The sequence below is a fragment of the Miscanthus floridulus genome, chromosome 5, assembly GCF_019320115.1.
Source record: "Miscanthus floridulus cultivar M001 chromosome 5, ASM1932011v1, whole genome shotgun sequence".
Lineage (NCBI taxonomy): Eukaryota > Viridiplantae > Streptophyta > Magnoliopsida > Poales > Poaceae > Miscanthus > Miscanthus floridulus.
In genome coordinates this window covers 130,264,715-130,291,269 of record NC_089584.1, presented here as the reverse complement: position 1 = coordinate 130,291,269, position 26,555 = coordinate 130,264,715, and the positions used below count along the sequence as shown (strand labels likewise).

General features: G+C 46.2%; 2 protein-coding genes and 1 pseudogene across 6 annotated transcripts; all 3 read right to left on the bottom strand.

The window, feature by feature from the left end:
* Nucleotides 1-7,503: 7,503 nt before the first annotated feature.
* Nucleotides 7,504-13,845, bottom strand: LOC136450779 (uncharacterized). Of its 5 annotated transcripts, none has more exons than XM_066451394.1 (9): nucleotides 13,628-13,817; nucleotides 13,298-13,387; nucleotides 11,581-11,664; nucleotides 10,284-10,347; nucleotides 9,766-9,843; nucleotides 8,624-8,700; nucleotides 8,477-8,543; nucleotides 8,288-8,395; nucleotides 7,504-7,761 (listed from the first exon to the last, which is right to left on the bottom strand). In XM_066451394.1, the coding sequence occupies exons 2-9, from the start codon at nucleotides 13,339-13,341 to the stop codon at nucleotides 7,732-7,734; spliced, it is 552 nt and encodes a 183-aa protein (XP_066307491.1). In that variant the 5' UTR covers nucleotides 13,342-13,387; nucleotides 13,628-13,817; the 3' UTR covers nucleotides 7,504-7,731. The 5 variants fall into 5 exon arrangements, with proteins under 5 accessions (XP_066307491.1, XP_066307490.1, XP_066307492.1 ...); XM_066451393.1 differs by having other exon boundaries at nucleotides 11,581-11,669; nucleotides 13,628-13,815; XM_066451395.1 differs by lacking the exon at nucleotides 13,628-13,817 and adding an exon at nucleotides 10,738-11,117 and having other exon boundaries at nucleotides 11,581-11,669; nucleotides 13,298-13,346.
* A 4-nt stretch (nucleotides 13,846-13,849) lies between these two features.
* LOC136450778 (putative UDP-rhamnose:rhamnosyltransferase 1) lies at nucleotides 13,850-15,645 on the bottom strand. The gene has a single exon (XM_066451389.1). The coding sequence runs from the start codon at nucleotides 15,561-15,563 to the stop codon at nucleotides 14,139-14,141; it is 1,425 nt and encodes a 474-aa protein (XP_066307486.1). The 5' UTR covers nucleotides 15,564-15,645; the 3' UTR covers nucleotides 13,850-14,138.
* A 1,058-nt stretch (nucleotides 15,646-16,703) lies between these two features.
* On the bottom strand, nucleotides 16,704-26,555 carry LOC136455346 (serine carboxypeptidase-like 51; annotated as a pseudogene).

Below are 26,555 nucleotides of genomic sequence, written 5' to 3'. Positions count from 1 at the left end.
ACTGATTAGGTAAAACCAGTGCCGCTATCCTAGATATACCATATAGCTAGGGCTTATACTTATATAACTTAACTTAATCGCATCCTATTTTTTGCAAAACTTTTGTTGGTCAAACTTTTAGTTTTGTAAAAGAGTGAGGAACTCGTGATCATTATTGGCTCTGGTACCAACTGTGGCAGAACCACCCGAAATAGTGTACTTACGGAGGCGCTCGTCTTCCACCAGACACTAAGCACCCCGAAAGCAACTACAACGAGCGATATCCGTCGGGCACACCCCGAGGGAGAACCCGAAAGATCCACATTTTTCCCAAGGATCCAATAATGAAAACGAGTTACAACACAAGTCCATCTCATACATTAGAGTTTCTTAAAAGTATATTATTACAATACCAAATACAGAGTTCAGAATGATAAACAGCGGAATATTAAAAGATAACATCTAGCGATAAGATAACGAGGAGTCCGTCTGAGCCCACCAGATGGATCCTCCACACAAGACACTCCTCAAGCGTCACCTGCAACAGGGGTAAATAAACCCTGAGTACACAATATACTCGCAAGACTTATTCGATCAGTGGGAATACTTTCCCAACTCCAAGGAATATACTGGGCTTTATGGTTGCTGGTTCTCTTTAGCCAAAAGCAGAACTAATAGTGGGTCCTTATTGATACATTATTATCATCAGCCGGATTAAGTTTTTATCTAGTCAATCTATATAAGCACATGTGCTACTTTCAAGTAAGAGTTGAGCAATCGTTACTGTTCCTTCTCCTTTTCCACTTCCAGTTCTTACTACGGTGCTAAACCGCAGACAAGCCGTACCGGATAACCCGGCGATTCGCGAATCAATGTGCCCAGCTGGGTGCCCCGAAGACACACGCCCCGCTTGTACCCTGGGCACAAGCGGGACTAACCCACCACTCTCCTGTCCTGGGTGTCCAGGTCCCCGTCCAAACTTGGACTCCAAGCCCCCGCCTCTGAATCTCGGACTCAGTGCGGCGCAAGGACCTCCACCACCTCCTCTTCCCATCAGTCGGTCCGGAAAGAGCCGGATCCGCGACAAGAGAGCAGCAAGTTTTCCCTGCGCCCATACCCAAGTATGTGCTCGGGACAATAATCTGTGACTTGCCTAGAGTCATATGCAACGACCGGTCCTTAATCGACATAGACAGGGAAAAAGTGTAACCAGGCTATGCCCTGTTGGCCGCAGGACACAACCCCTCACACCCGCCAGTACCAAATCCACATCCCTGTCCGGTCACCATTTTCCCTTTCCATTATTTCATCATGATATCATAGTGTAATCCCTATTTGCGAGTAACGGCAGGTTACTCACGCTACCGACATCCTGAGCATAGCAGCTACTCGACCTGCACTAGTAGGACTCATGGTGGATATATCTATGCATGTAGTTTCTATAAAATGCCTGTAACGTAAATGCATATCATATAAATATATTCAGTGATCATTTAAAAATAGGGGTTATGCACCGGGGCTTGCCTTGGGCAGGTGCCGAGTCAGCAAAGTCAGTACCAACAGGCTCCTGGTCTCCTTCCTGTGTGAAAAGCTCCTCCTCGTACTCCTCGATCACCTCGTCGTACTCCGGATCACCGACGGGTACGAAGTCTACCTGTTCGTGATCTACATGAAATGACGATGCAATGGTTACACTATGGCAACAGAAATTCTCAATGCAAAAATACCTCTATTACATTACTAAGCGAGGTCTACCCACTAAAGTCTAAGCTACATACCAGTACTACTAACAAGTATGAACGTGCCCTACATTCTTACGATGACCACGGATATTCATACCCCTAATGCCAGTTTACGATAAAGCAAGGATACTAACTACGTCATTAAACGACTCGTTCAATGATTACCATTTTTACAGCAAGTATATAAATGCCTAAGGAACCTACGGTAACGATTTCAAAGCTAAAGCTATCGTCGGTTTACCACAACAAATCTTGCAATTAAAGATCGATATACCGCTAAGCTTTCTACTTCAAGCTTATGAGCCTACCATCCTAACCACTAATGGGGAACCAACTGTACTAACAGGTAGGCGACATTTTTGCGAACCTAACAAACTTTGTTTCGCTATTTTTGGACAACCATGCAATTTACTACTAATTATTGAAGTTCAGCTCATAACCTAAATAGATAAACAATTCTTAATACAAAGAAATAGAGAAAACCGAAACTTCCTTGGCCTGCCCACGACGCGCGGCCCGATCCAACACGTCAACCCGCTCGCGCGTGACAGCAGTCAGGCGCGCGGCCCACGCGGAGGCGCGGCCTAGATGGCTAGCGGCCCGCGAAGGGAAAAGCCTGCGCGCGTCGGTAAAAACGCACAAACACCCCCGACGAACTCAGCATTTACTACGAGCTCTACGGTACTGTTTCGCTAGTCTACCGTTTTACACCAGCACCCTCCCCCTTCTTCTTCTTCACCGCGAGGAGGTCCCTAGCCATCCAGAGCACGCATCGGCGCGACGGCGCGGCACTGGACGCCTACGTCGGCCACCCTGGCCCTCTCCATGCTAAAATAAAGGGCCGATACTCACCTACGTGCGAACGCAAACCACCGGGCGGAGACACAGACGCCGAGACGTCGCAGTGATCACGGACCACGATGGTGGGCAACCTGCAAGGGTGGCGATGCCATTCCGGTGAACAACAGCACTGCCGGGACAAAATAAGGAGTGGACGAGTACCAGTGACTCACCACGGAACTGGAAGACGTGAAGAAGCGATCGGAAGTGGCTCAGGCCAAGCCGGCCACGTGCGCGCGAGGAGTGCAGCAGAGCACGGCAATGGCACGCCCGCGCCACGGGATGCACTACGGCGGTAGGGTCTAGGATAGGGTGAGCATGGTGACAACCGACGGAAGAGGAGGCTAGTGGTGCGAGGAATTTGACCGAGCTGCTTTGGTGGGGAAGAAAACCGACGGCGTAGCACTTTGGGTCTTAAGGGCCCGAGAGCTCAGCCCTTCGAAACTGGCGCACAGGACAGAGCTACAGGCTGCTATGAGGGGCGGGAAGGGTTACCGGCTGCCCAACGGAGCTGCGGGCGAGACCAATTGGAACGTGGTGCAACCGCAGCGGTGAATTGGAAAGAAACGTGACGGCGGCAAGGGGACAGCGGAGACAGAGGAACACACAGCTCGGCATGGCTCGTCTGCGGGCGTCAACGCAAAGTACAGCCGTGCTTGGCCATGGGGAACCCCAGGGCGTGCACCTGACAGCCGTCCGCACGGCCGCTGCAGCAAATGACGAGCCCTGGCCTGGCACGTCTGCGGCCGGTGCCAGGCAAGGACACGGCGGACGCGACGCCGAGGCGACAGCGCAACGGCAGTTTTCTAAACGCGCAAGCGGCCAAGGGATCAACTGAGCGGTGCCGAGCGCACCCGCAAGCGACGCGGACGCGGGACCCCGCCCGACCATGGCCACAGCGGGGGCAGGGCAAGGCAGGCAGAGCACGGCCAGCGGTCCGAGCGCGACATGTTGGTTGGCGAGGCGAGCAGCAGCGAGGCAGAGCGTGCAGGTGGTAGCAGCGAGGCAGAAGGTCAGGACACGCGGGGCATGCGCGTGAACGGCGCCGCGAGCTCAGCCGAGCGCGGCAGTGGCTCAAGCCCGCGCAGCATAGCACGCTGGCAAGCCGACCGGGTGGTGACCGCGCCCAGAGCTGAGCCAGGTGACGTGCACGACTTTTAAAGCAGCTAGAAAATGAGTACGCCGCGCTCCAAACGCTATTCCAATCGCTCGATGCGAAAAGGAGTACACCGAGCCATCACTCTCATTCACGACATTGCGCTACTTCTTAGACCACTTGTTCTACAACTAATGCCGAAGATGGCTTCGTCGACCACTTCAAACACTTACGCGGAGGACGTCGATTTGAAATGTTTCGCGTCGAATCCCCAAACCCGACCCCCGGGACGTACGCGCTAGCCATCCATGTCATCGGCCGCAACCTTTTTATCGTCATTCACGACACGTTTTATAACATTTAGCGTTAACAATAATTCAATTAAGGTAATAAACGCGTTATGTGACACGAAACATAACCTTATGCTTTCCCGTTTCATACAAATGTTTCCAAGCCAAACATGGATTATAAAACCTATCATACACCAATGCACATAAATCAGATGCTTACGAAATGTTTCAGCAAAACGTTACAATATAACACCAGGGTGTTACACTAGTGTATCAGTACCCATAGGATGGTAAGCAAAGGTCAACAAGCAGGTCTTGGCACTAGCATTTTTGGAAAACATAGCAACTAAATCATGGTCACTGCTAACTTTGATGTTGGACTTGGTTTCACCACAGTAGTAGAACATGTCAACAATATCACCATAACCACAAGGGTACTTATCCACAATGTCTTCGACCAAATTTTTGAAATTTGTTGTGTCAACATCTACAACTGTGCTTATGCTAAACCAATGGCATCGAGAATTTGTCGCAATGATCCTTATTGCTAATCTGTAGCTCGTTTTGGGGTCCATCCTACATACGAACACCCATCGATTAAGGCAGATCTACGACAACAAACTAAGCACATACAATTAGGCTAAGTGCATGATAATGGAGGACAACAATAGAAGAAGACAATAGCTTATCCGTCTGAAAGCTACGCCGGGCGCACCTTCGGCTCCACCATGGCGACTTCCTAGATCTCGCGGTCACCCTCAACCAAGGCCCCTGCTGCACGCGGCCTTGGATCCAATGGGTCAACCTCTTGATTCCTACCCCATGAGACCCCCTCCTCACGCGTGCAGATCTGCTTGGTCACCGCCGCCTCTTCTCGTCGCCGCCTTGGTTGGATCTCGCGGTCACCCTCAACCAAGGCCCCTGCTGCACGTGGCCTTGGATCCAGTGGGTCAACCTCTTGATCCCTACCCCATGAGGCCCCCTCCTCATGTGTGTAGATCTGCTTGGTCACCGCCGCCTCTTCTCGTCGCCACCTTGGTTCCTTTGGCTAGGGTTTTGAGAGAGGAGCTCGAGAGAGAGACGAGAAATGAGGAATGGCAGACTGTGGTGTCTTTCGTGGGACTTAAGTGGACACAGGGGCAAAAGGGTCATCGTATTCCTCCGTTACTGGCCGTCATGCTCTAACCTCACGGAAGTGGCACACGGGACCAGAAAACTTTGCGCGAGGGACTGAGGAGGGGCAGCCAAAATTTCTGTGGCAGAGAAGGAATTAGAAACTTTTATAATGGCTTATAGGGAAAAGTCTCTAAAAGTTTTAGGAGCTAAAATCTAGATAGAATTTGCCTAAAGAACCAAACACCTTATCTTAAAAGCTCCTAAAAACTTTAGAAGGGGCCAAAAACTTTAGGAGCTCCACCCCCTCCTAAAAGCTCCTAAAGTCCATCCTGGACCCCCACTACCCCTCCTTTACTGTCCTGCCCCCTTCCTCTCTCTCTCCCACCCTCCCTCCCACCCGTGCCTCCCTCTTGTGGCCCCTACCCTCCATCGATGGATCCCCACCGGATCCCCGCCGCCGCCACCCGCTAGGATCTCCTCTCTCGCGTGGCGCCCGCCGGATCTGTCTCCTGCGCCCCGCCCGCCCACGCCTCCGGCCTCACCTCGCCAGATCTGCCGGCCCCAAACCCATGCTCCCCGACGGGCAGGGGAAGGCCGCGACCAAGACGAGGCAGTGGCGCGTGGTGGAGCTACTCATGCTCCCGTCCGTCGAGATGGCCACCTCCGCGGAGACGGCGAGGAGGAGGAGAGCGAGGGCCATGACGGGAGCAGAGAAGGAGCAGGGGTATGGAGGAGAGCTGCATGGTCTTTTTGCTAGTGCATTTATTGCTTTTAGTCAGTTTTAGGAGATAAAACCAAACAATCTTTTAGGAGGTTTTGGCAGCCTCCTAAAAGCTCTTAAAACTTTTAGGAGCTAAAAGTTTTAGGAACTTGGAACCAAACGGGTTCTAATTACGAAACTAATTATACAACTTGCGACTAATTTGCGAGACGAATCTTTTAAGCCTAATTAGTCTATGATTTGACAACGTGGTGCTACAATAAATATGTGCTAATGACAGATTAATTAGGCTTAAAAATCGTTTCGTAAATTAGCCTCCATTTATGTAATTAGTTTTATAATTAATCTATATTTAATGCTTCTTATTAGTATCTAAACATTCGATGTGACATGAATTTTAGGAACGACTAAAGAACCAAACAACCTCTAACAATCTTTGATGGTGACAGAGGCCGTACGATTCTTCCTGATTTTGGACCAGAAAAGCCGTACGCTTCTTCCGGTTCATCGTAAAGCTAAAAAGCTCTGCACCGCTCCAGGTTCATCACTTTTACATGGGGCGCGTTTAGTTCGGCAAAGTTTGCATTACACGATTTTCTACTGTAGCATTTCGTTTGTATTTGTGAATTATTGTCCAAACATTGACTAATTAGGCTTAAAAGATTCGTATCGCAAAGTTAAAGCAAACTGTGCAATTAGTTTTTGATTTCATCTATATTTAATACTCCATGCATGTACCACAAGTTTGATGTGACGAGGAATCTTTTTTTTACATAGTGTATTTTTGGAGAACTAAACAAGGGCATGATTTCAGACTTCATACATGTTTTAATTCACCAGGGCCAACAGTTTAAAATTAGTACTAATAGGTTCGAATTGAACTACGAGTAGTTCCCTGCTCAGCAGAGAACCCCACTTTCTGCACATGGTTTTCTTTTTGGACCCGCACCCTGTTTTCAGCCCATTGTTTTGCGCTTGCTTGAGACGTGGGGTGGAAAGTATTTTACTTTCTGTGCTATTCACGAGTGCTGCTGAACTGAAAAGTAAAATGCTGACGGATTAATGTACCCGTAAATAGCACTAGAGGCCAACACATGCTCAGTCATCGGATGATCATTGACCCATGCTGATCTGATCATGGGCGCCATATACTAGTTCCAAACTACGCAAAACAACCTGGTCTTATTGCCGTTTGGAAACCGAGGCAGAAGAACACCAAAGAGAAGTTGTTTAAGGAGAATGCTGATGATGACCATGCCATTTAGATATGCTTGACAAAGTTGTTTAAGCATAATTTAAGTTAGTATAAACGTATTGTTCTGGTGCTTGGTTGTCTTGCACAGTCCAACTGATGTTTCATAGTTATGTTTCATTACTTACAGTATATTGTATGCAATCACCTCCATACTAGACTAGTAGAGGTCTCAAATTGTTAATATGGGTAAGAACGGTGAAAATATATTATTTTGTCTTATCGGCTTGTGCAAATTTATATATTGTCTACCAAATTGGAAGTAACAGTTAACGTTACGTCAAGTCTGCTTTTTTTTTTTTGACAACAACGTCAAGTCTGCTTTGAGCATTATGCAAACCTACATAAGAATTTTTATGGACAACCAAACACAAACAAACTACGTTGCACAGACCTGAATACATGCTAGTGGATTTAAGTATAGACTCATGCTATCTTTATAAAAGTTGTGGTTCAAAATCAATTTTGAAAACAACAAACGTATGCAGGGATGCACCCATAATCAGCTTAGCCTCTTAACTTTGGCCATGTTTGAGATCGCTTTTGCAATTGATTCTCATGAAAAAAAAAGTAAGTTACACCTCCAAACGCTACGCTTCTAATACATAAATCAAATACAATGAATCACCAAACTATCCAGTAACGATTCACCTTACAAATAGGCTAGTCAAAGGTTCTGTGTACATACATAAACCTCAGCCCAGTCTTGCTTCTCTGTGTAAAACCTGAAAATAATATATTTAAATCAGCTTATTCAATAGTATAGTCAAACGAACAGATGCAGTTACAAAATGCATGTGATAAAATTTCTGGACCATTGACAAATAAGTATGCATGGAATGCTTCTTTACTGTTGAAATCAAACGTCTTTAGCAAGGGAGGTATAACACAGATTAGCTTATTGTAGACAGATGATAATTTTGAGTTAACTAAGTCAAAGTTTAATATAGAAGCCTACATGCCTGACAGAGAAGAAAAAAATATGTTAGACTTCTAAATTATGTCTAATTGGATGAAAAGTTTCTATGCATTTTTTTTTGTTAACTCTACTATATTAGATTGTGGCCTGAATTCAAGTTAGTGACATGACAAGTGGTTGACTTACAGCATAGTTCATGATAATGCATGGTATTTGTATAATTATTGTCACCAATAAGAACAACAGAGATAATTTAAATTCCTAAATTAGCAATACTATAATTTTCTATTCATTTTTCTGATCCAGGATGTAAAAGAACATAAATCTTCTACCTCTTCAGCAAACTTTATCAGGATTGTCGTCCTTGGCCTTTGCTGACCTTCAATTGGCACAAAATGTGCAGTAACTATGGCAGGAAAGCCAGCATTATCTAATACACCCTGCAAAAAGTTACAAAGTAATATTGATATATTGCTCCAATAAAATGATAAGGTCAGTGGTCACTAGTACTGGATTTCCACCTTTACAATTCCCGCAACAAAAGCTCCACAGTTGAATGCTCCCATGTCTTTTGGCACGGAAATGAAACTGTTCAAACAGAAAGAGTAACGAACTTTAGACTTGTAGAAAAAGAAAATGCATTATGAACTCCAGAAAAGTTCACAAACCGGTTAACAAGAAGCTCCTTTTCACTGATCATGTATTCATCCTCATGTTCTGTTCCCTTCTCAAGTGAGTCAGCCACCTGGCACATAAAGCAACTACGAGAATTAACAAACAATCGTGTGAACAAAGTCCAGTGATAACAAGAATATCACAGGTTAACATTTACTGTCAACCATATTAACTTATTAAGAGGTATAAATTCTTATGTAACACAGCCATAAGAAGTTGGTTTACATGTGGAGACCAAACCTAAGCAAACTGACATGAGAGAAATATCAACCCTGTAAAACTATTATCCTGCAGGTGTTTAGAAAACATGCAACCACCCATATTAACTTCTAACATGAGTCCAAGAGTACTCATTGCATGCTACTGCACTATAAGCATTATTCAAGATATCCTATTAAACATAATAATTCAGTCTTATCCTAAAGATGCTTGTACTAATGAGCATGCCTGGCAGTGTTCCAAAATGGCCTCCCTAATAAAGATTAATTGTCAATATATGATCACTGGTTAAACAGCAGGATCAGTCCGGTTAAGCCATATAGCCACCACCGGGCAGGTAACTAAATGAATATTACTAACGCTTTTGAAACCATGGTATTTAGAAAGGGAACCAGATATTGGGCATATTTCAAAGGAGTGAGGCACAATGAGTGGTTGCACAAAGTGGTATAAGCACCAAGCAGAGGCTACAATTGGCTACAGACATTGCCATCACTACAGCTCAGGACAAGTTATAAAGCGAGGGATAAGCTGTCATCTACGACCGTACAAGGAGATTTTGACATGTTTTGTAGTATATGAACATGTGTTGCCCACGTGACAGCTCAGAACAAATAGGTATGTTCTTGAACAGTTCCAGCTTTTAGGCTTATTGCCTCTACGTAAGTTCAATATTGTCATAAAAAAGAAGCACAAACTAAAAAAGTTTACTTAGTCAATAGACTTCTTGATGTGGTGTAGCTGCCATCAGGGCAGCACGTGCCACTTGAGTTTGGGGGTCCATCAGTCATCTAGTTCATGACATTGTACTTTTACAATCTAGGAATCATTGGTAGTTTATGAATACAAATTGTAATCACCCAACTGCGAGAATGGATATGAATCAGAAAAGACAGTCACAGGCAGAACATAATACCTTTCCAAACAACACTTTCCAAACAGTACTGTGGATGAATGATAAAATACCCAGAAGTCGTGTCTCTCGTCTATTTCCCTGAAGTAACAATCTAATTATCTTCCAGACATGACTACCTCAAAACGAGAAGAATATATATAATAACATGGAGATCACGTTTTCTTTTAAAAAAATGTAGAGTACTTGAAATCATTGCACATATTATACCAAATGAACCTTTTATTCTATAAAGTTCAATAAAAAACAAAGAGCTGATGCAATGAGCCAGTGACCCTACATTTGGTATTATTTGATTAGTCCAAGAAAATCCATAGCTATGTTTTATGCTGAATCCAGTGCTTGGATACTCATATATGATATATATCGGATTTTTGAGCTAGAAAGAATTGTCCAAGCAAAATTATTTTTGTAAAAGGAAATATGACTATAAAATATTATTTGAAAAAATGGAGCATCATAATTGTTACAGTATTTTATAATGATCGTTATATAACCAAGCAAACAAACAGGTAACAAACCTTCTCCCTGTGACAGAGTAGTTCAAGCACCCTTACACCAACCGCATAACCAACATCCTCCAGCCTGTGCATGAAATAAAACAAACAGGTGTAGCCCAGATGAATTTATAAATCAATTTACTGAAAGAGTTTATCTGATCTGGGTATAAGTTAGTAGCATGTTCCAATGTTTTTGAGGCGTCGCCTAGTCGTCGCCTAGGCGACAAGGCGTGGTCGAGGGCCTGGGCGTCGGGGTCGCCACGACCTCAGCGTGTATGGCGTCCGCCTCATAGGGTTAGGCGTCGCCTAGGCGCAAACGGCGTCGGGCGGACGCCTACAACCGCGCCACGGATGCCGGATGCCGGTCGTTGGGGAAGGGCGCCCAGGTAGCTTCTTCGCGTGGGAAATCTAGCGCGAGTGTCATTCACCGCGAGTGCGGGCGAGGAGAGGGGAAGAGAGAAGGCGGCGGACGTACCTCGACCTCCACTGGGCGCGGACTCTGCTCGTGTCCACCGGCCGGCCGCCCCTGCCGCGGAGCCGGCGCTGCATCTCCGCTTGGTCGTCCGCCCCAGCCATGGAGCCTGTTGGGCCCTTCCGCTTGGCCGTCCGCCCTTGCCGTGGAGCCTATCGGGCCCTTCCGCCCCTGCTCCGCTTGACTGCGCCTCCGTCGGGCCCTTCCGCCTGGTATGCCCCCCGCCTCCACTCTGCTCTCTGCTTGTCTGCTGTCTGCTCTGCTTGTCTTCCGTCGGGCCCTTTTCCAAATCTCGTGCTCTGTTGTCTGCTCTGCTTGTACTGCTGCTCTGAAGTCTGAATATTATATACTCTCTGCTCTGCCTCCTCTGCTCTGCTCTGAACCTGGATATTGTTATAGCTGTTTCTTTAGCACTGAACTGATGCAGCTGTTCTCTTTAGCATTGAACTAATGCAATTGTTCTCTTTAGCACTGAACTGATGCTTTGAACTATTGGAAGAATTATCATCAATTTTCTATAGCACTGAACTGATGCTTTGAACTACTAGAAGGGTGATTTACAGTCCAATATATATGTGCTCCACTAGTATATAAAATTCTAGCTTACAACGCCTTACAATGTGTGTATGGCGTCGCCTAGGCATCCGCCACAAACGCCTAGGCGCTGTGAAGGGGCGCGGCGCCTCAAAAACATTGGCATGTTCAATAAGAGCTATACCCCATGTCCCCAATCCCCATATCAATCAAGGCAAGATAAACAAAGGCACATGATAGAAAATAATCAATCAACTTAAATACAAATTCATCAAACAATATCAGACAAGTATAAATACACAATAGAGATACCTCCGTTCCAGCTCAGTAATATTGTCAACTTGAGTCTGGTTGTACTGAACCAACTCAGAGAACAAGAATGCAAATGCACTCAAACTGACCTACAAAAGGCAAAATACTCAATAAGCCTGTATGGTAAAGAAAAAGACCATGATAGAAAGCAAACTTCCTAGAAAACCTAGAGATCACCAATCATATCAGAAAAGCTTATCATATCTTTGACCTCTCCATTGCAAAATTTGCCAGGAACTAATTAACGTCACCATAAAGAAATAATCATTTAATGCCTGGCCGTTAATAAGACCATCACCAGTAAACCTTATACTACAAAAAATGTCATGGCCGGCAAAATATATTCCCACAAAAAGGAAAAAATCTAAGGTTGCTGGTTGAAATAGAAGGGTGGAACTACTCAGGCCCAGCATCATAAAGTTTAGGTTTGACAGATTGAGTTGTAATTAGAATGGATTCTATCTATAAAGAATCAAGGAGTCAATTTTGTTGCCCCTACAAATACAGAGAGAATAATCAGGTTAAGCTGAGTTTGGGTAATTCCCCTCAGCCTTCTCATGTCCCCGCGCCCCCTTCTCCCAGTGGCCGCACCTAGCAGCCGCCTCGCATGTATCTCACCCACACGGTTACGTCTCAGCCCTAGCCGAACCCCAAACTAAGCACATGACAATTTGGTATGCCGAGCCAGCTATATTTCCACTGCAATGGGGCCCAATTCTGATCTATACAAGTAATACAACGAATGGCAAACTGGAGGAAGAAGATCAAAGAACACATGAAGCCTCTACTGGCATATGCCGCAGAAATCGAGCAGTAGATGAAACACGAACCAACCAACACCTCCAATCTATGTTCCACAGCCAAAAAGGGGAGTAACATCACCAAAGGAGACAATTAAGATAGATCAGCTTCTGGTGGAAAGTGAAACAACCTCAGATGGATGGGAAGGAATAATAAATTTGATGCCAAGGACCAGGAGCCACGGTGTAAATCCAACGCGCCAATCAAAACTTGTACAAATTATTGTTTCTGGAGTACGATGATAACAACAACCCCGTACCCTGGCTATATAGATGCGGAAACTTCTTTTATATCAGAAAAATGAAAAAAAAGGTGTTGCTAACATTCTTCCACCTGACAGGTCACACCTTGGCATTGTTTATGCACCTAGAATGAGATGATAGAACTGCTTCATGACCCCTTTTTTCTGCAACTAACAAATGCTTCAGACTTTCGGCAAGAAAGAACTCTCTGGGCAATTGTCAAAAACTCAAAAGCTGGGATGGCAGGAGGGATATACAGATCAATTTCTAAACTAGATCTCTCAGGTAACAAATCTATGACTGGCCCAACAATTAATGCTATTCACATAATTAACAGATCTCTTGCGTCTCTCACATAAGTCAGGCTCTGCGGGTCAGCTACCTTGCCACTGCTTGAGTAAAACTGATCAACAGTATTCCATCAAACACGTCCGTGAAAATGCAACTACATCTCACGCCACTGCTCCCGCAGGCTGCAATACTTGCCTACAGATTACAGGCTACACCCCTATTGCCTTCCTATTAGAGGAGCCTATGTGGGAGCAAGGAACTAGAAGGGATCGCCATCCCAGCGCGATGAGATACATGGCAAAAAAAGATCGACATCTCGAGGACTAATCTAGGGAGGCAGTGCGCGCACAGATCCGATGGTTCAAGGCAGAGACAGCACATACCTCCTGCCTGCCACGGCTGAGGGGCTTGTCAAGGACGTTGGCATACTGCTTCGCCTTCCCCACACTGATCATCTTGCCAGCCCCTTCAAGCTGCAGATAAATTAAGGTACAAGTTAGAACATGAACCATGAACAGCCCATAATGAAAAATCCCCATACCATATTCAAATAAAACCATGATAGCTAACAGGGGCGGATCCAGTAAAGGGGCATGGGTGTACACATGTACACCCAATAATTTTTGCAAAAATTTCGAAGTTAGGAGGCTTGTCAAATAGCTAAATAGCTTCAGGTTAGGGTTTCGGTGCTCAGCTTGAAGGGGTGGGAGTACCTGGTGGGTGCTCGTCGCCGGCGAAGAGACCAACTAAAGCCTCAGCACCTGGCTTAGGGCGGAGGCAGCGGCCGCCCACCAGTCGTCGGGGAGCGAGAGAGGCAGACAGAACGCACGAGTAGCCGAGCAGGGGGATGCAGCGGACGGAATGGGAATGCACGTTATGCAGCGACGGCGTAAAAAAAGAAGGCACCCGCAGGGGCCTTCTTCTGGGCCATTTTTTTGTTCACAATTTCTTTCGAAATTTTTGTTTTCTTTATTTTTCTTTATTTTTGTTGACTTCATATGTCTTCTCGTCGTGGGACACTAGTACAAAATTTGTTTTAAATAACAGAAATAATATTGATATTTATGAGTATATAGTAAATTGTAAATAAGTAAATGGAAATTTTATATTTTATTAAGGTTGAATATTGTTTAATAGCAATTCCCTCTTTTTTGATAGCATGACTCGCTTCCATTTCTTTGCCCTTTTCTGCACCAACATTACTAGCCTCGAAATGGAATGGAACTACCCTTGATGCTGCCTGCTGTATTCGGACAGATACCGGAGGAAATCTCGCAGGCACTGATCATTCGCCTCATCATTTCCAAACACCTCGGCCAGTTCCTTGACCCTAGTCCCGCCTTGGTTCTCCACCATGGCCGTCCTCAGAGCATCCGCGATGTCTTTGGGCGCGAACGTGCCGTCGTCTTCGTCCCTCTCCACCTCAATGCCGATCTTCTTCTCCACAAGAAGCCTGGCGTTGAGGCCCTGATCGAACATCAGCGGCAGCAGCACCATCCTGACGCCCCGCGAGAGGCCTTCGGAGATGGAGTTCCAGCCGGCGTGGGTCAGAAACCCACCAACCGATTCATGGGCCAACAGCCTGGGTTGAGGCACCCAGCCGCGGCAGACCAATCCCCGGCCATTGACACGCTCCTCGAAGCCTTCCGGCAACCCGCCTGTGCCTTGTCCCGGTTCGGCGTCGCCGTCGGCTGGCGGCTTGAACGCCCAGATGAACGGCAGGCCGGAAGCCTCCAGACCTAGCGCGATTGTTTGGAGCTGTGCGCTCGTCAGCTTCGCCTCGCTGCCGAAGGCCGCGTACACGACGGAGCCCCGAGCCTGTCTGTCCAGCCACCGCAAAGACGCCACGTGGCCAGCGATGTCTTGTGTGGGCGTCGGAGGGAACAGGCCGACCGGGATCACCGGCTTCTGGTAGAGCTTGTCAAGCACCTGCAGCCACTCCGACTCAAGCTCAGTTCTGCTCCGGATGCCTACGACCTGGCTTTCTCCGATGGACACGCCGAACCGGTGGCCCTCCGACACGCCGGAATCGTCCGGGACCAAGCCTGGCTTGAACAGCTCGCGCGCCTCGAAGCCGCGGTGCGCGACGGTGGTCGGGAACGGCACGTAGTCGGGCACCACGGTGAGGTCCTCCGGCTTCGTCCTGGCGTACTTGCCTTGTCCCATGAGCCCCTCCGGGGGGCCATAGAAACTGAGCGCCGCGGCGCCGAACAGGCTCAGGAACGCGCACGGCACGCCGTGCCTCGCCGCGGCCGCGGGCGCCCAGTACGCGGCGTAGTCGATGACCACCCAGTCCGGCCGCTCCGGTCCGGACTCTTGCAGGATAGCCGAGAGCTTGTCGGAGAAGGCGGCGTCGTATGCTACGCGGAGGTACGGGCGGAGGTCGTCGGATGGGAGGTCTATGCTCGCCTCGGCGTCCTCCGGCAGGCGCTCCACGCGGGGCAGGGCGATGTCAACGACGCGGATTTGCCCCGCGAGTTCTGGAGGGATGCGGATTAACCGCCGGGTGTTTCTTGGCGTGGAGAAGAGGGTGACCCGGTGGCCCTGCCGAGCTATGCGCTTGGCGAGCTCCGTGAAGGGGAGGATGTGGCCGAAGGCCAGCCATGGCAGCAGCACGACGTGCATACTGCTGCCGTTGGCGTCCCCCATCCTTCAGGCTTTGAGTTCAACAATGGAAAGCAGAGTTGTTTGTAGGAGACTGATGAGGAGATAGGTGAAGTTTTTGTTGGTATGCAGGCGTGCAGATATGAAGACTTTTCAGTTTGAGGACGTAAAATTCTCCTATCCAACTAGGCTGGCAGGCTGCTAGACAAATAAGTCAAGCAAAGCACTCAAGCAGTGCATATATAAAAATAAAAATAGAACCAATCAATCAGTCAGGCTGGGTCATGGATTACACGGATCCATTTTGTCACAGCTGACGATCCCGGCCAATCAGGGCGGCCAATATGATCCAATAGCGATGTCGCGCATTACTTGGGAGTGGGGACAGAACTGGCCCTTTCAATTCAACAACCCCCGGCGACATGATCCTCGGCAGTGGAGGCCAGCGGATCATCCAGGAATGCCTGCATATGCATCTTTTTTCCAACAGCTAACCACCTCTTTTTTTTTTAATAATGGAAGTAGGTTTCAGCCTCTACCATCCGGAGATGGTACACAGGCCTGAGAGTTGAGTACAAACTAAGGCCATGAGGCTTAAGCTCTTACAACCAAGAGAGAGGAAGAAAAGCAACAAAGTTCAGCCCTTCTAAGACAAAGGACTACAAGTTTGGAAAAGAAATAGGACTAAGCTTCAATTCGATTCCATAAGCTCCACTCAAACTTTTTGATGACCACCATGATCATAGTCTCTCAGTTTCTGCATCCACGTTTGAACGCCGGCCACTCTTGATGTTTACCATCATTTAGATGTTCCAGTGGAGGATTTGGTGACCTTCCTCGATGGAGTTCCTGTTGAGGAGGCTTGGTATTTATGGTTTGAAACTTGCCATTCCAAAGCGGAAATGGGTATTCATAAGTGAAGTGGAGTTTAACCGAGTCTTGACAACTTTTGGCCCTAAGGACTATCTAGTGTGCTTTTGTAGAAAACTTAGGTGCCAAGGTGCAAAGAGGGTTATAATCTTGAATAGGCCAAGGATGTTGTTTTAAATTTTGAATCCAATTCACCTTTTTCTTGGGCCATTCGGCACTTAAGTTGTCTTATTAAATTTTTTGAAATGCACTGTATTACAAGATGGAGGGGAATGTATGATGTCTGAAAATAATTCTTTTTCAGATCTTGTTTGGTTGCACCTGTATTCACCCCACATTTTACATTTGTTGGGAACTAATTTTTCATCCCAATCAACCCTAACACGTGATGAATGCAGCCATAGGCCTCATTCAAACTAAAAACACAGGGGAGTTACTCAGATGGTATTGCATAATTCATAGGTTTGCTTTTTACACTTTTGAAGTATATAATTCCGCCTTCTGGTCGTTTATGAAGCTGGAGATTGAGTTATGCTACCAATCATACCGAGTGCAATGCATTGTTGGTCAACGGGAACCTGCAGGACACAGGGGCGCAAGAAAAAATAATTTGGCACCTGATTACAGATCTTTGACATCCTAAATTTAGTGGATTTTGTAACAAAATAGCTAGTATTACTTACTAAATGCCCAGCTCCAAGAATCCAGTAGAAGTGCAAGTTCCTGTAGGATCTGACAAAGGCCTTGGTGGCTTTTGTTGGGCCAAAATACAGCGGCAGCCTTGGCAAGCTCAAGAAGCTCCTCAGCCCATCCCATCTGAAAACAAATGATAAGCGAGGGATTCAGAGACACTGTCTGAAACTCTGAATGATGGCATCCGGAAGGGAGAAAACAAACTCTCTCACTTGAGCTTCTCCACCCAAGCTTCCGCGCCGATCACCGAACAGATCACGTCGAGCTGATTCGGATGAAGAAAATGTTACTGAACTTAGTGCTTGAAGGAAACACTGAATTTGTACTATATAGAACCAAGCACTGCGGAGTAGAAAGAAGCAGAGAAGCTGAGCGGCCATCACCTGTCCGTTGTACACCGTGACATTCACGCCAAGAGACAGCAGCTCGTCGATCTGTAGCATCAGCAGGCACATTACATTTTAGTCAGACAGGAGCATCAAGCATGTCACCTGAATGCTGACCGGACCGGATTTCAGAGACAACGTGTGCTTGCCTCGTCGATCCTGGGCTTCATGAAATCATTGACGAGTGCGAGATGGACCGCGTAGTTGACTGCCCGCCACCTGCGGTTGGAAGAGTTTCTCGTCAGGATCAGGAACGGAAGATTCGTCACTGCCACAGCGACGTCTGATTCCGAGGCGAGCTCAGCGAAATGGTGGCCAGCTCACTTGAGGTCCTTGGGGATTATCTTGAGCCTCTCCTTGACGACGCCGTTAAGGATGCCCTCGACGGTGTTGTTGGTGTAAGTTGATCTCCACTGGGCCCTAGGATCTACGTCTTAATCGAGGACGTCCAACTCTAATATGGTTGGTGGGTCTCTGTCGTACAGCATTATAGAGAGAGGTGGGGATCAGGACTCTAACTACGAGGTTGACCGGAGCCGCCGTGACCCACCAACAGCGAAACCTAACCTGATCTAAAGAGAGTGCTGCCAGCGACGGAAAGATCCACTGACTTCGCCGTCACCACCGGACCACGGCACCTCGCGTCAACTATGCCAGGGTGAACTAGAGGAATCAGTTTCTATATCTAAGTAAGATGTTTATCCCCTGATCTACGTTTCTCAGGTACTCTGTTTCCTTCAATGGTACCAGAGCCAGGTTGCCAGTGTGCAGATCTAGTATGGGGTAGAGAATTGAAAAGAAATAGAAGAGGAACAGAGGGTTCAATCCGTTTCGGATTGAAACTCTAACCCTAATCGGAAAAGAAATCGAGATGCAGAGACTTCAACCGAACCCTAACCCGTCGGGGAAGAAAAACAGTAACTCTAACCCTAACCCTAACCCTAACCCCAAATCGGTTCAATTCCGAAAAGAAAAGAAAGAAGATCCAAAAGAGAAGAAGGGGAAGAGGGGAAGGGGCTTATCTCGTCGATCTCGAATCAAAACCGAGAGAAAAACCGAATCGGGTTAATCCGAACCCTAACGAAACCCTAACCTTAACTCGCGACGAGGAAGGGGAAGAGAGTGATTCGGTACAAATAGAAAAGAAAAGAAATCAAATGAAAGAGATGAACCGAATCGAACGAATCGAATCAGGAAAAGAAACACTAACCCTAGAAAGAGAAAGGGGACAGTAGAGAAGGGCCTTCCTACCTAGGGCACGGCCGTCCTGTCTTCGCCGTCGGTCATCTCCATGGTCGGCGCGCGGGAAGAACCAGAGGCGCCGACCGGGCAGGTCACGCCACTGCGTGGCTCCGCCTCGGGCTCGGGTGTCAAGGGCACCGCAGCGCAGCCCTTCGACGGCGGTGCGCTCACCCTCGGGTCGACGCATGCACCGGCGAAGGGGTGCGTGGCGGCGCCGCCACTTCCTCCGGCCGCCATGGCTGCTGCGCTGCTTCTTCTCTCTTCCGTCGCTGCGCTGAGAGAAGAGATGGAGGGAGTCGAAATGAGATAGGGTTTCGGGGAGGCCGCCGCGCCGGGGTTTTGTTCGACCGATGCGCGCGCTCGACCGTCCGATGCAGATGAACGACTCACAGAGAACGGGCCAACATTCGGCCCAGACGGGCGCGCGCGGCGTGCGGCTTTGCCGGCCCAGGCCCAGGTTGCGGCCTGGGAAGGAGCAGCGCGCGCGAGAGCCGAACAGGAGTGGGCCGATTTTCACAGCTGGGCCGCGATAGTGCACAGCGCGATAAGAATTTCGGTCTAAATTGCACAGTAACGTTTTTTGTTTTTGTTTTATTTAATTTTCAGAAGCAGATTTCGATGAATTTTGTCTAGTTTAATATCTCTGTTAAAATTTGAACCAACGGGATAATTTTTCAGAGAATATTCGAGAAAAGTTTAATGCTTCTGAAAAATAGATAATGAATCTTTCATGTTTCCACTGCTAAAGAAATTGTTTATTCTCCAGTTATTTTAAACCAACGTGATATTTAATTGGAAAAAAAGAGATTTTGATATAATTATGATGTTGTTATTTTCTGACCAACGTTATTAATAACAATATCATAATTTTAATGATTTCGTGCATTAATTCTATTTCTGCCTAACGGTAATGTAGAATTAGTGTAGAGAATAATTGTATGTTTTAATTTTGACCAACGTTAGAACTAAAACATGCAATTGTTATTATTATGTTTATGTTCTTACTCAAAATGAATTATGTTTTAAGGCGGATACAATTTGATAGGTTGTCTCAAAGAGATCCCCACTCTCAAAGGTGATCGGAGTGAAAGAAAAAGATTGACATGGCCTTCATCTTGGCTGAAGTGGACTGGGTAGTCACCTCACTGTGTTCCACTGAACCTGTGGCACCGGTGATAGAGACAAACAAGGCTGATGTCGCTTGGGCAACTAGAGAGAGGGATTTTGAATCACAAAAGATATCCTATGACCTTGAGCATAGGAAGTGGGTCAATGCCAACAAAAAATGTTTGGCTGTGATAAAGAACACGATTGAGCCTGCAATTGTGGGCTCAATCTTAGAGTATGATACGGTCATCGAGTACCTCGATAGAATAAAGAGTCAGTTCACTGGCTCTTTAAAGACATATGCTACCCAGCTGATAAAGCAGCTGGTGACAGAGAGGTACTCTAGAAATGGTGGCATAAGAGAGCACATACTATTTGTTATCACTACGTGATGATGTGAATGTTGTATGCGATGATGGGAACGTTGCGTGCGACAATAAGAATGTATCCTCGTCTACGGATGTAAACATAAAATAAAAGAGAGCCCACGATGCGTCGTCGAAATTATGGCACTGTCATTTAGGCCATATTTCGAGGAAGAGAATAGAAAAACTAGTTAAGAATGATATTCTTCCTCCATTAGAGCTCTCAGTTTTAGAACAATGCAGAGAATGCATAAAAGGAAAATATATAAAGAAAATTAAGAAAGATGTCAAACGAAACGTAGGAATTTTACAGATTATTCACACAGACATCTGTGGTCCATTTTCTATAAAGAGTATGGATGAAAAAAGATCTTAAAAAAATTCAGTATGCACAAATGTAGTATCTCACCTGCTCCAATAGTCAAGGGCGACAGATATGGGGTTTTTCAATGCCCCAGAAATTAGTATGAGATCGATCAAATGAAAACGGTTCCATATGCTTCAGCTGTCGGAAGCTTGCAATATGCTCAAGTATGTACGCGCCCTGACTTGGCATTTGTTACCGGGTTACTTGGCAGATTCCAGAGCAATCCTAAAACAGAACACTGGAAATTATTAAAGAAAGTCTTGCATTATTTGTATGGAACAAAAAGCCTCATGATTATGCGGGAGATGATAGAAAATCATATTCACTCCATATAGTGGAATATTTAGATTCTGATTATGCGGGAGATGATATAAAATCCACGTTTGGATATGTATTCACTCTCGCAGAGAGAGCTATTTCATGAAAAAACTCAAAGCAAACCGTCACTACATCGTCTACAATGTATGTCGAGTTTTTAGCGTGTTATGAGGCAACGGGGCTGGTGAACTGGCTAAAGAAGTTCATACCCGGTTTGAAGGTGGTTGACGACATCTATAGACCACTTAAGTTATACTGCAATAATAATCCGGCAGTACAGTATGCTCACAACAATAAGTCAAGTGGTGCTGACAAACACATTTATATAAAAGTATTATGTTGCGAAAGATAAAGTCCGGGATCATGTCATAAGTCTTGAGTATATAAGTACCGAAAAGATGCTCGCGGATCCACTTATAAAACGCTTACCACCCAACGTGTTCAAAGAACATGTAGCCGGCATGGGTTTAAGGGAAAGACTATAATTCCTGGACAAAAGAATATCCAAAGTTAAGTATATATTTCAGAACAGAGTGGTGTGTTGTAGCTGTTAAATCTATCGGCAATTGACCGTGACGATGAAACATGATCTATGCGCTAATCTGTAATGGAATGAACAAAAGTAAATTATATGAAATTGAAAGATGGTAGTGAGATCAAGGGGGAGAATGTTAGTTGATCTCCACCATGGCCTATTAGGCTCTTGGATCTGCGCCCTGATCAGGGGCGCCCAACCCTAATATGGTTGGTGGGCCCCTGTCGCACAGCACTATAAAGAGAGGTGGGGATCAGGACTCTAACTACGAGGTTGATCGGAGCCGCCGTGACCCACCAACAACGAAACCTAACCCGATCTAAAGAGAGTGTTGCCAGCGACGGAAAGACTCACTGACTTCGCCGTCACCACCGGACCGTGGCACCTCACGTCACCGTCGCCTCTACATCGCCACCACCACGCTGGACTGCACCGCACTGAGTTCCCACGACACCGGCGTCCACGTGGCTGCGGCGTAGCTACGCCAGGACGAACTAGAGGAATCAGTTTATATATCTAAGTAAGATGTTTATCCCCTGATCTACGTTTCTGAGGTATATTTCCTTCGGTTGGAGCCCGACGTGGAGAGGTGCTTCGAGTACCCCGTCAGCTGGACACCAATCGTTGGCGATGGCTTCGCCGCCGCCGACGGAGCCGCAGCCGTTGAGTCCATTGAAGTATCGAGCAAGAAATTGTACAGATACTGCAAGTGCGCGAGAAAGCCAGGCAACTGATTTGAGTTGTGAAAACTTACTCGAACGAAGCAACAGTATTTAATTACCACATGGCTGCTGCTGTTGTCGAGCCAGATGTACAGATCGTTAAACGCCGCGTGGGCGGCGGCCCACTTCACTGCTGCGATCAGCTCCTTCACCGCCTCCGCTCTCCTGCCACGTACGGCACCGCCGTGACAACATCGCCGACCCAAGGGATAGTAATCAGCTAGTAGATGCTGGATAGGATTACCTGTTTGCTTCGTTGGCGCCGGCGCTGTCCAGCCTCGAGATGTCTCGGAGAAGCCGGCCGTACGAGAGCTGCATCACCCAAAAACACACACACACACAAGGGAACGAATGAAACATGCACAAAATCGATCGGTGATGCAGATTTGGAACTCCTTTTTTTGTTCCTTGGGAGAGTCGCCTCACAGTGAAATCTTCCGGCGAGATCCAGCTGTCGCCGAGGACGACGCCTGTCGCATAACAGTAAGAGCTGAGAGGAGTGGACGACGGAACAGTAGGGGGAAAATTCCAGCCTCACTAGATGGCGAATGCCCACTCATAACATATGAAGCGAACAATTTTCAGACAAACCTTATTTAAAAAAAAATTCACCTCTTTCCACAACCACTTAGCCTAACGCCAGACAACTGCGCGCACGCACAGCGCCTCCCCCGCACAGCGCCTCCACCTCCATGCGCGCTTTTTTTAGGACGGCTGACGTCATCCAAAAAAGAAAATATTTAGGCATTATTTAGTTCTGCCCTCTAAAGTTTACTCCCTATCGCATCAGATGTTTACATACATGTATGGAGTATTAAATATTGACTAAAAAAATAACTAACTGTACAGATTACGACTAATTTGCGAGACGAATTTTTAAAACCTAATTAGTCCATGTGTTTGACCATGTGAAGCTACAGTAAATATGTGCTAATGACGGATTAATTAGGCTTAATAAATTCATTTCGTGGATTACTGAGAACTTCTGTAATTTATTTTATTATTACTATCCGAACACTCCCATGTGACACCCCGATGTGACATCCCTAAACTTTACTCTCTGGATTTAAACCCCACCTTATTTTAAAATACTATAAATTCTGAACGGTGTATGCGTTTTTAATTCCGTCTGCACCGATGTGTTCTATACGACGAGGCGAACAAAACTAGACCACACTTGCATATATTTTAAAGAAAAAAAATTCTACTACCAATTTATGTATATTAACTTACACCATATAATTTAAACCATATAACTTATGCAATAAAAGTTATAACATATAACTTATGTGAAAAACTTAAAACCTCAAAAGTTATGAAACACAACTTATGTATAGAAAGCTATTAAACACAAATAAACGAATTAACTTATAACTTGTGCCAAAACTGCAAACACAAAAGTTATTAACACACAAAGGAAGGAATTAACTAATAACTTATACCAAAACTTATAAACACAAAAATTATAAAACATAACTTATGTACAAAAGTTATCAAACACAACTTGCATACATAAGTTATTCTATACATCTTGTATACATAAGTTATTTTCAATACAACTTGTGTGGATAATTTGTAAGTTATAAGTTATTCAATACAACTTGTGTGCATAAACTATAAGTTATATGTTTTATAATTAAATATACATAAATTATTATTAGAAACAAATTCTCTAAAATATATGTAAGTGGGTCTAATTTTATTCGCCTCGTCACACAGAATACACCGGTGCAGACGAAATTAAAAACGAATATATCGTTGAGAAGTTATAGCAATTTAAAATAAATATTTCGTTTTATTTCGCCTATATCAGCGCTGACATCATACGTGCAAAAGCAGCCCCAGCAGTCGAGACGCACAGTACGTGGTCAAGACCGTTCACTCACAATTTCCATCGCGCGAACGACCGCACAAATGGAATAATTTTGTTACCGGCCAGCGGCGGCTACCTTATGCTAGTGGCGGTGGTGATGGTATAGGCGACGCCGCAGCCGTACAGGCTCACGAACTGCAGCGAGCCGCAAGCCCAGGTATGCTTCTTGCCTGAGCTTGTCGCCAAAGAGGCTGTTCGTTTGGCTGTTCGTCGCTGGATCGTGAAGAAGTACCGTTGGCTGATTTGATGTGAGAGAAAATTATTGTTCTGACTAGAAATTTACGATCGCTTACGAGATAATAATCCCAGCCGAATAGGCCGACAGTACACGGGTTATTTACTTACGAGTGAAAAATCGACCTGGCAACAGGGACAGATCCGGCAGGCGAGTAACGTCCTGCCGCGACGTGGGGCCGAGGCGGAGCACAAACAAAAGGGTGACATCACATCAGATAGCGCGACGACTACAGGGATCCTGCCCCGCGTGCGATCAAGGTGAAGGGTCGGGGTGATGCGTACCCCAGAGAAAATTGGGTAAAGTCCAATTTACACCTTGCAACTCTCGTCAAAGTCTGGATTTCAACCTCGAACTTCAAAACCGGATAACTTTGGCCCTCCAACTCTTGAAACCATTCAACTTTCAACCTTCTGGGCGGTTTTGGTGTATGAACAGTAACTTTTGATATTTTTTGGAGGCGCCGAAATTTTATATTATTTTTTAAGCATCTTAACGTTCTCAAATGAAAAAACTCAAAACTACTACAACTTTGGTATAAAAAGTATTTTCATTTAACTCCATACAAATAATATATTAGTGCTCTAATGCGGCAATCGCTAGTAGGCGATTATTATGGTGCTGAAATTTTATATTATTTTTTCGAGCATCTTACTGTCCTTAAATGAAAAAAAAATAAAACTATAAAGTTGTAGATCTCATCGAGGTCTACAATTTATATATAAAAATTATCTTCATCTGACATCGTATCGAAGGGTTTTCTATTTTTTGAAGGTCTACCATTTGCATATAAAAATTATCTTCATCCAACATCGTATTGAAGGGTTTTCTATTTTTTGAAATTTGAGTCTCATCATGCGACAAAATAACTTTATAGTTTTAATTTTTTTCATTTGAGGACACTAAGATGCTCGAAAAAATAATATAAAATTTCAGCACTATAATAATCGTCTACTAACGCTTGCCGCATTAGAGCACTAATATATTATTTGTATAGAGTTAAATGAAAATACTTTTTATATCAAAGTTGTAGCTCTCAATGAGATCTACAACTTTGTAGTTTTGAGTTTTTTTATTTGAAGACGCTAAGATGCTTAAAAAATAATATAAAATTTCGACGCCTCCCAAAAATATCAAAAGTTACTGTTCATACAACGGAACCGCCCCAGAAGCTTGAAAGTTGAACAGTTTCGAGAGTTTTAGAGCCAAAGTTATCCGGTTTTAAAGTTCGAGGTTGAAATCCAGACTTTGGCGAGAGTTAGAGGGTGTAAATTGGACTTACCCGAGAAAATTCATGCTTGCTTCGTTACTGGCTGACTGACAGAATGATCGAGATCTTTACCTCCGAGCGTGAGGTTGATCTCGGAGGCGCTGATACCTCGGGCGACGGACACGCCCAGCGTCGCGGCGTATTTGCCGCCGGAGGACTCGGCGACTAAGGAACAGCGGGCTGCTCTGCAAGGTGGGCACCTCCTCCACCAGCGCCTTGAGCACCGTCATCATGTAAGCCGCGCCAGCCAGTCGGTCGTCACGAGCAGGCCGTCGTGCTCGACGGAGCTGTACCCCACGCCCCCACGCCCACCGGGTTGTCCTGCTAGTGCCAGAAGCATAGCAAATCGGCTCAAGTAAGTACCTGAAGGCGGCGGCAGCACTCTTGCAAGGGAGAAACAGAGACATGGAAGAAGATGCTCCAAGGAGCAGAGAAGAGGGAGGAGGCAAGTGATGGAATCTTTCTTCTGACCGCGAAGATGAGGTCGGCCTTCTGGAGCCACGTCGAGTTTCGGGGTTTCATGTCGGCGTCCAGCGGCCCGATCTCCACGAAGTTCCCGGCACCAATCCCTGACACACCCTGAAACGACGCACGTCACGCGCGCGCGCGCACTCAAGCTAGTGAAGCGTGGCTCTGAATCCTGAATTTCTCAAGCTATCGCTACACAGTTCTCGCCGGAGAGACTGGCTGCAGCTGACCAGTCACGAGCTACGTACCGGGCCACCCTGCAGCCAGAGGACGGTCGGCCATGGCTTTCTTCGGCGAGGTGCTCGCCCTCTGCCTCTCGGGGCTCTTGTAGTACCACCAGAACAGGTGCGCCTCTAGAAAGCATCATCAATAAAATGCTGATGAGAGAACCGAAAATTTACTCACGAAGCAGCTAGCGAAGAGCATGGTGTATCAGTTACGTACTCGGTCGGACCTCAACGTAGCCCCACCGCTCCGTGCCGTCGTCCGTCCTGGCTGTGATCGCCGACACGACGGCGGAGCGGATACACAGCAGAGGGACACAGGGGAGGAAGAAGGGCACAGCAACGGAAGCTGGCTTCCCCAT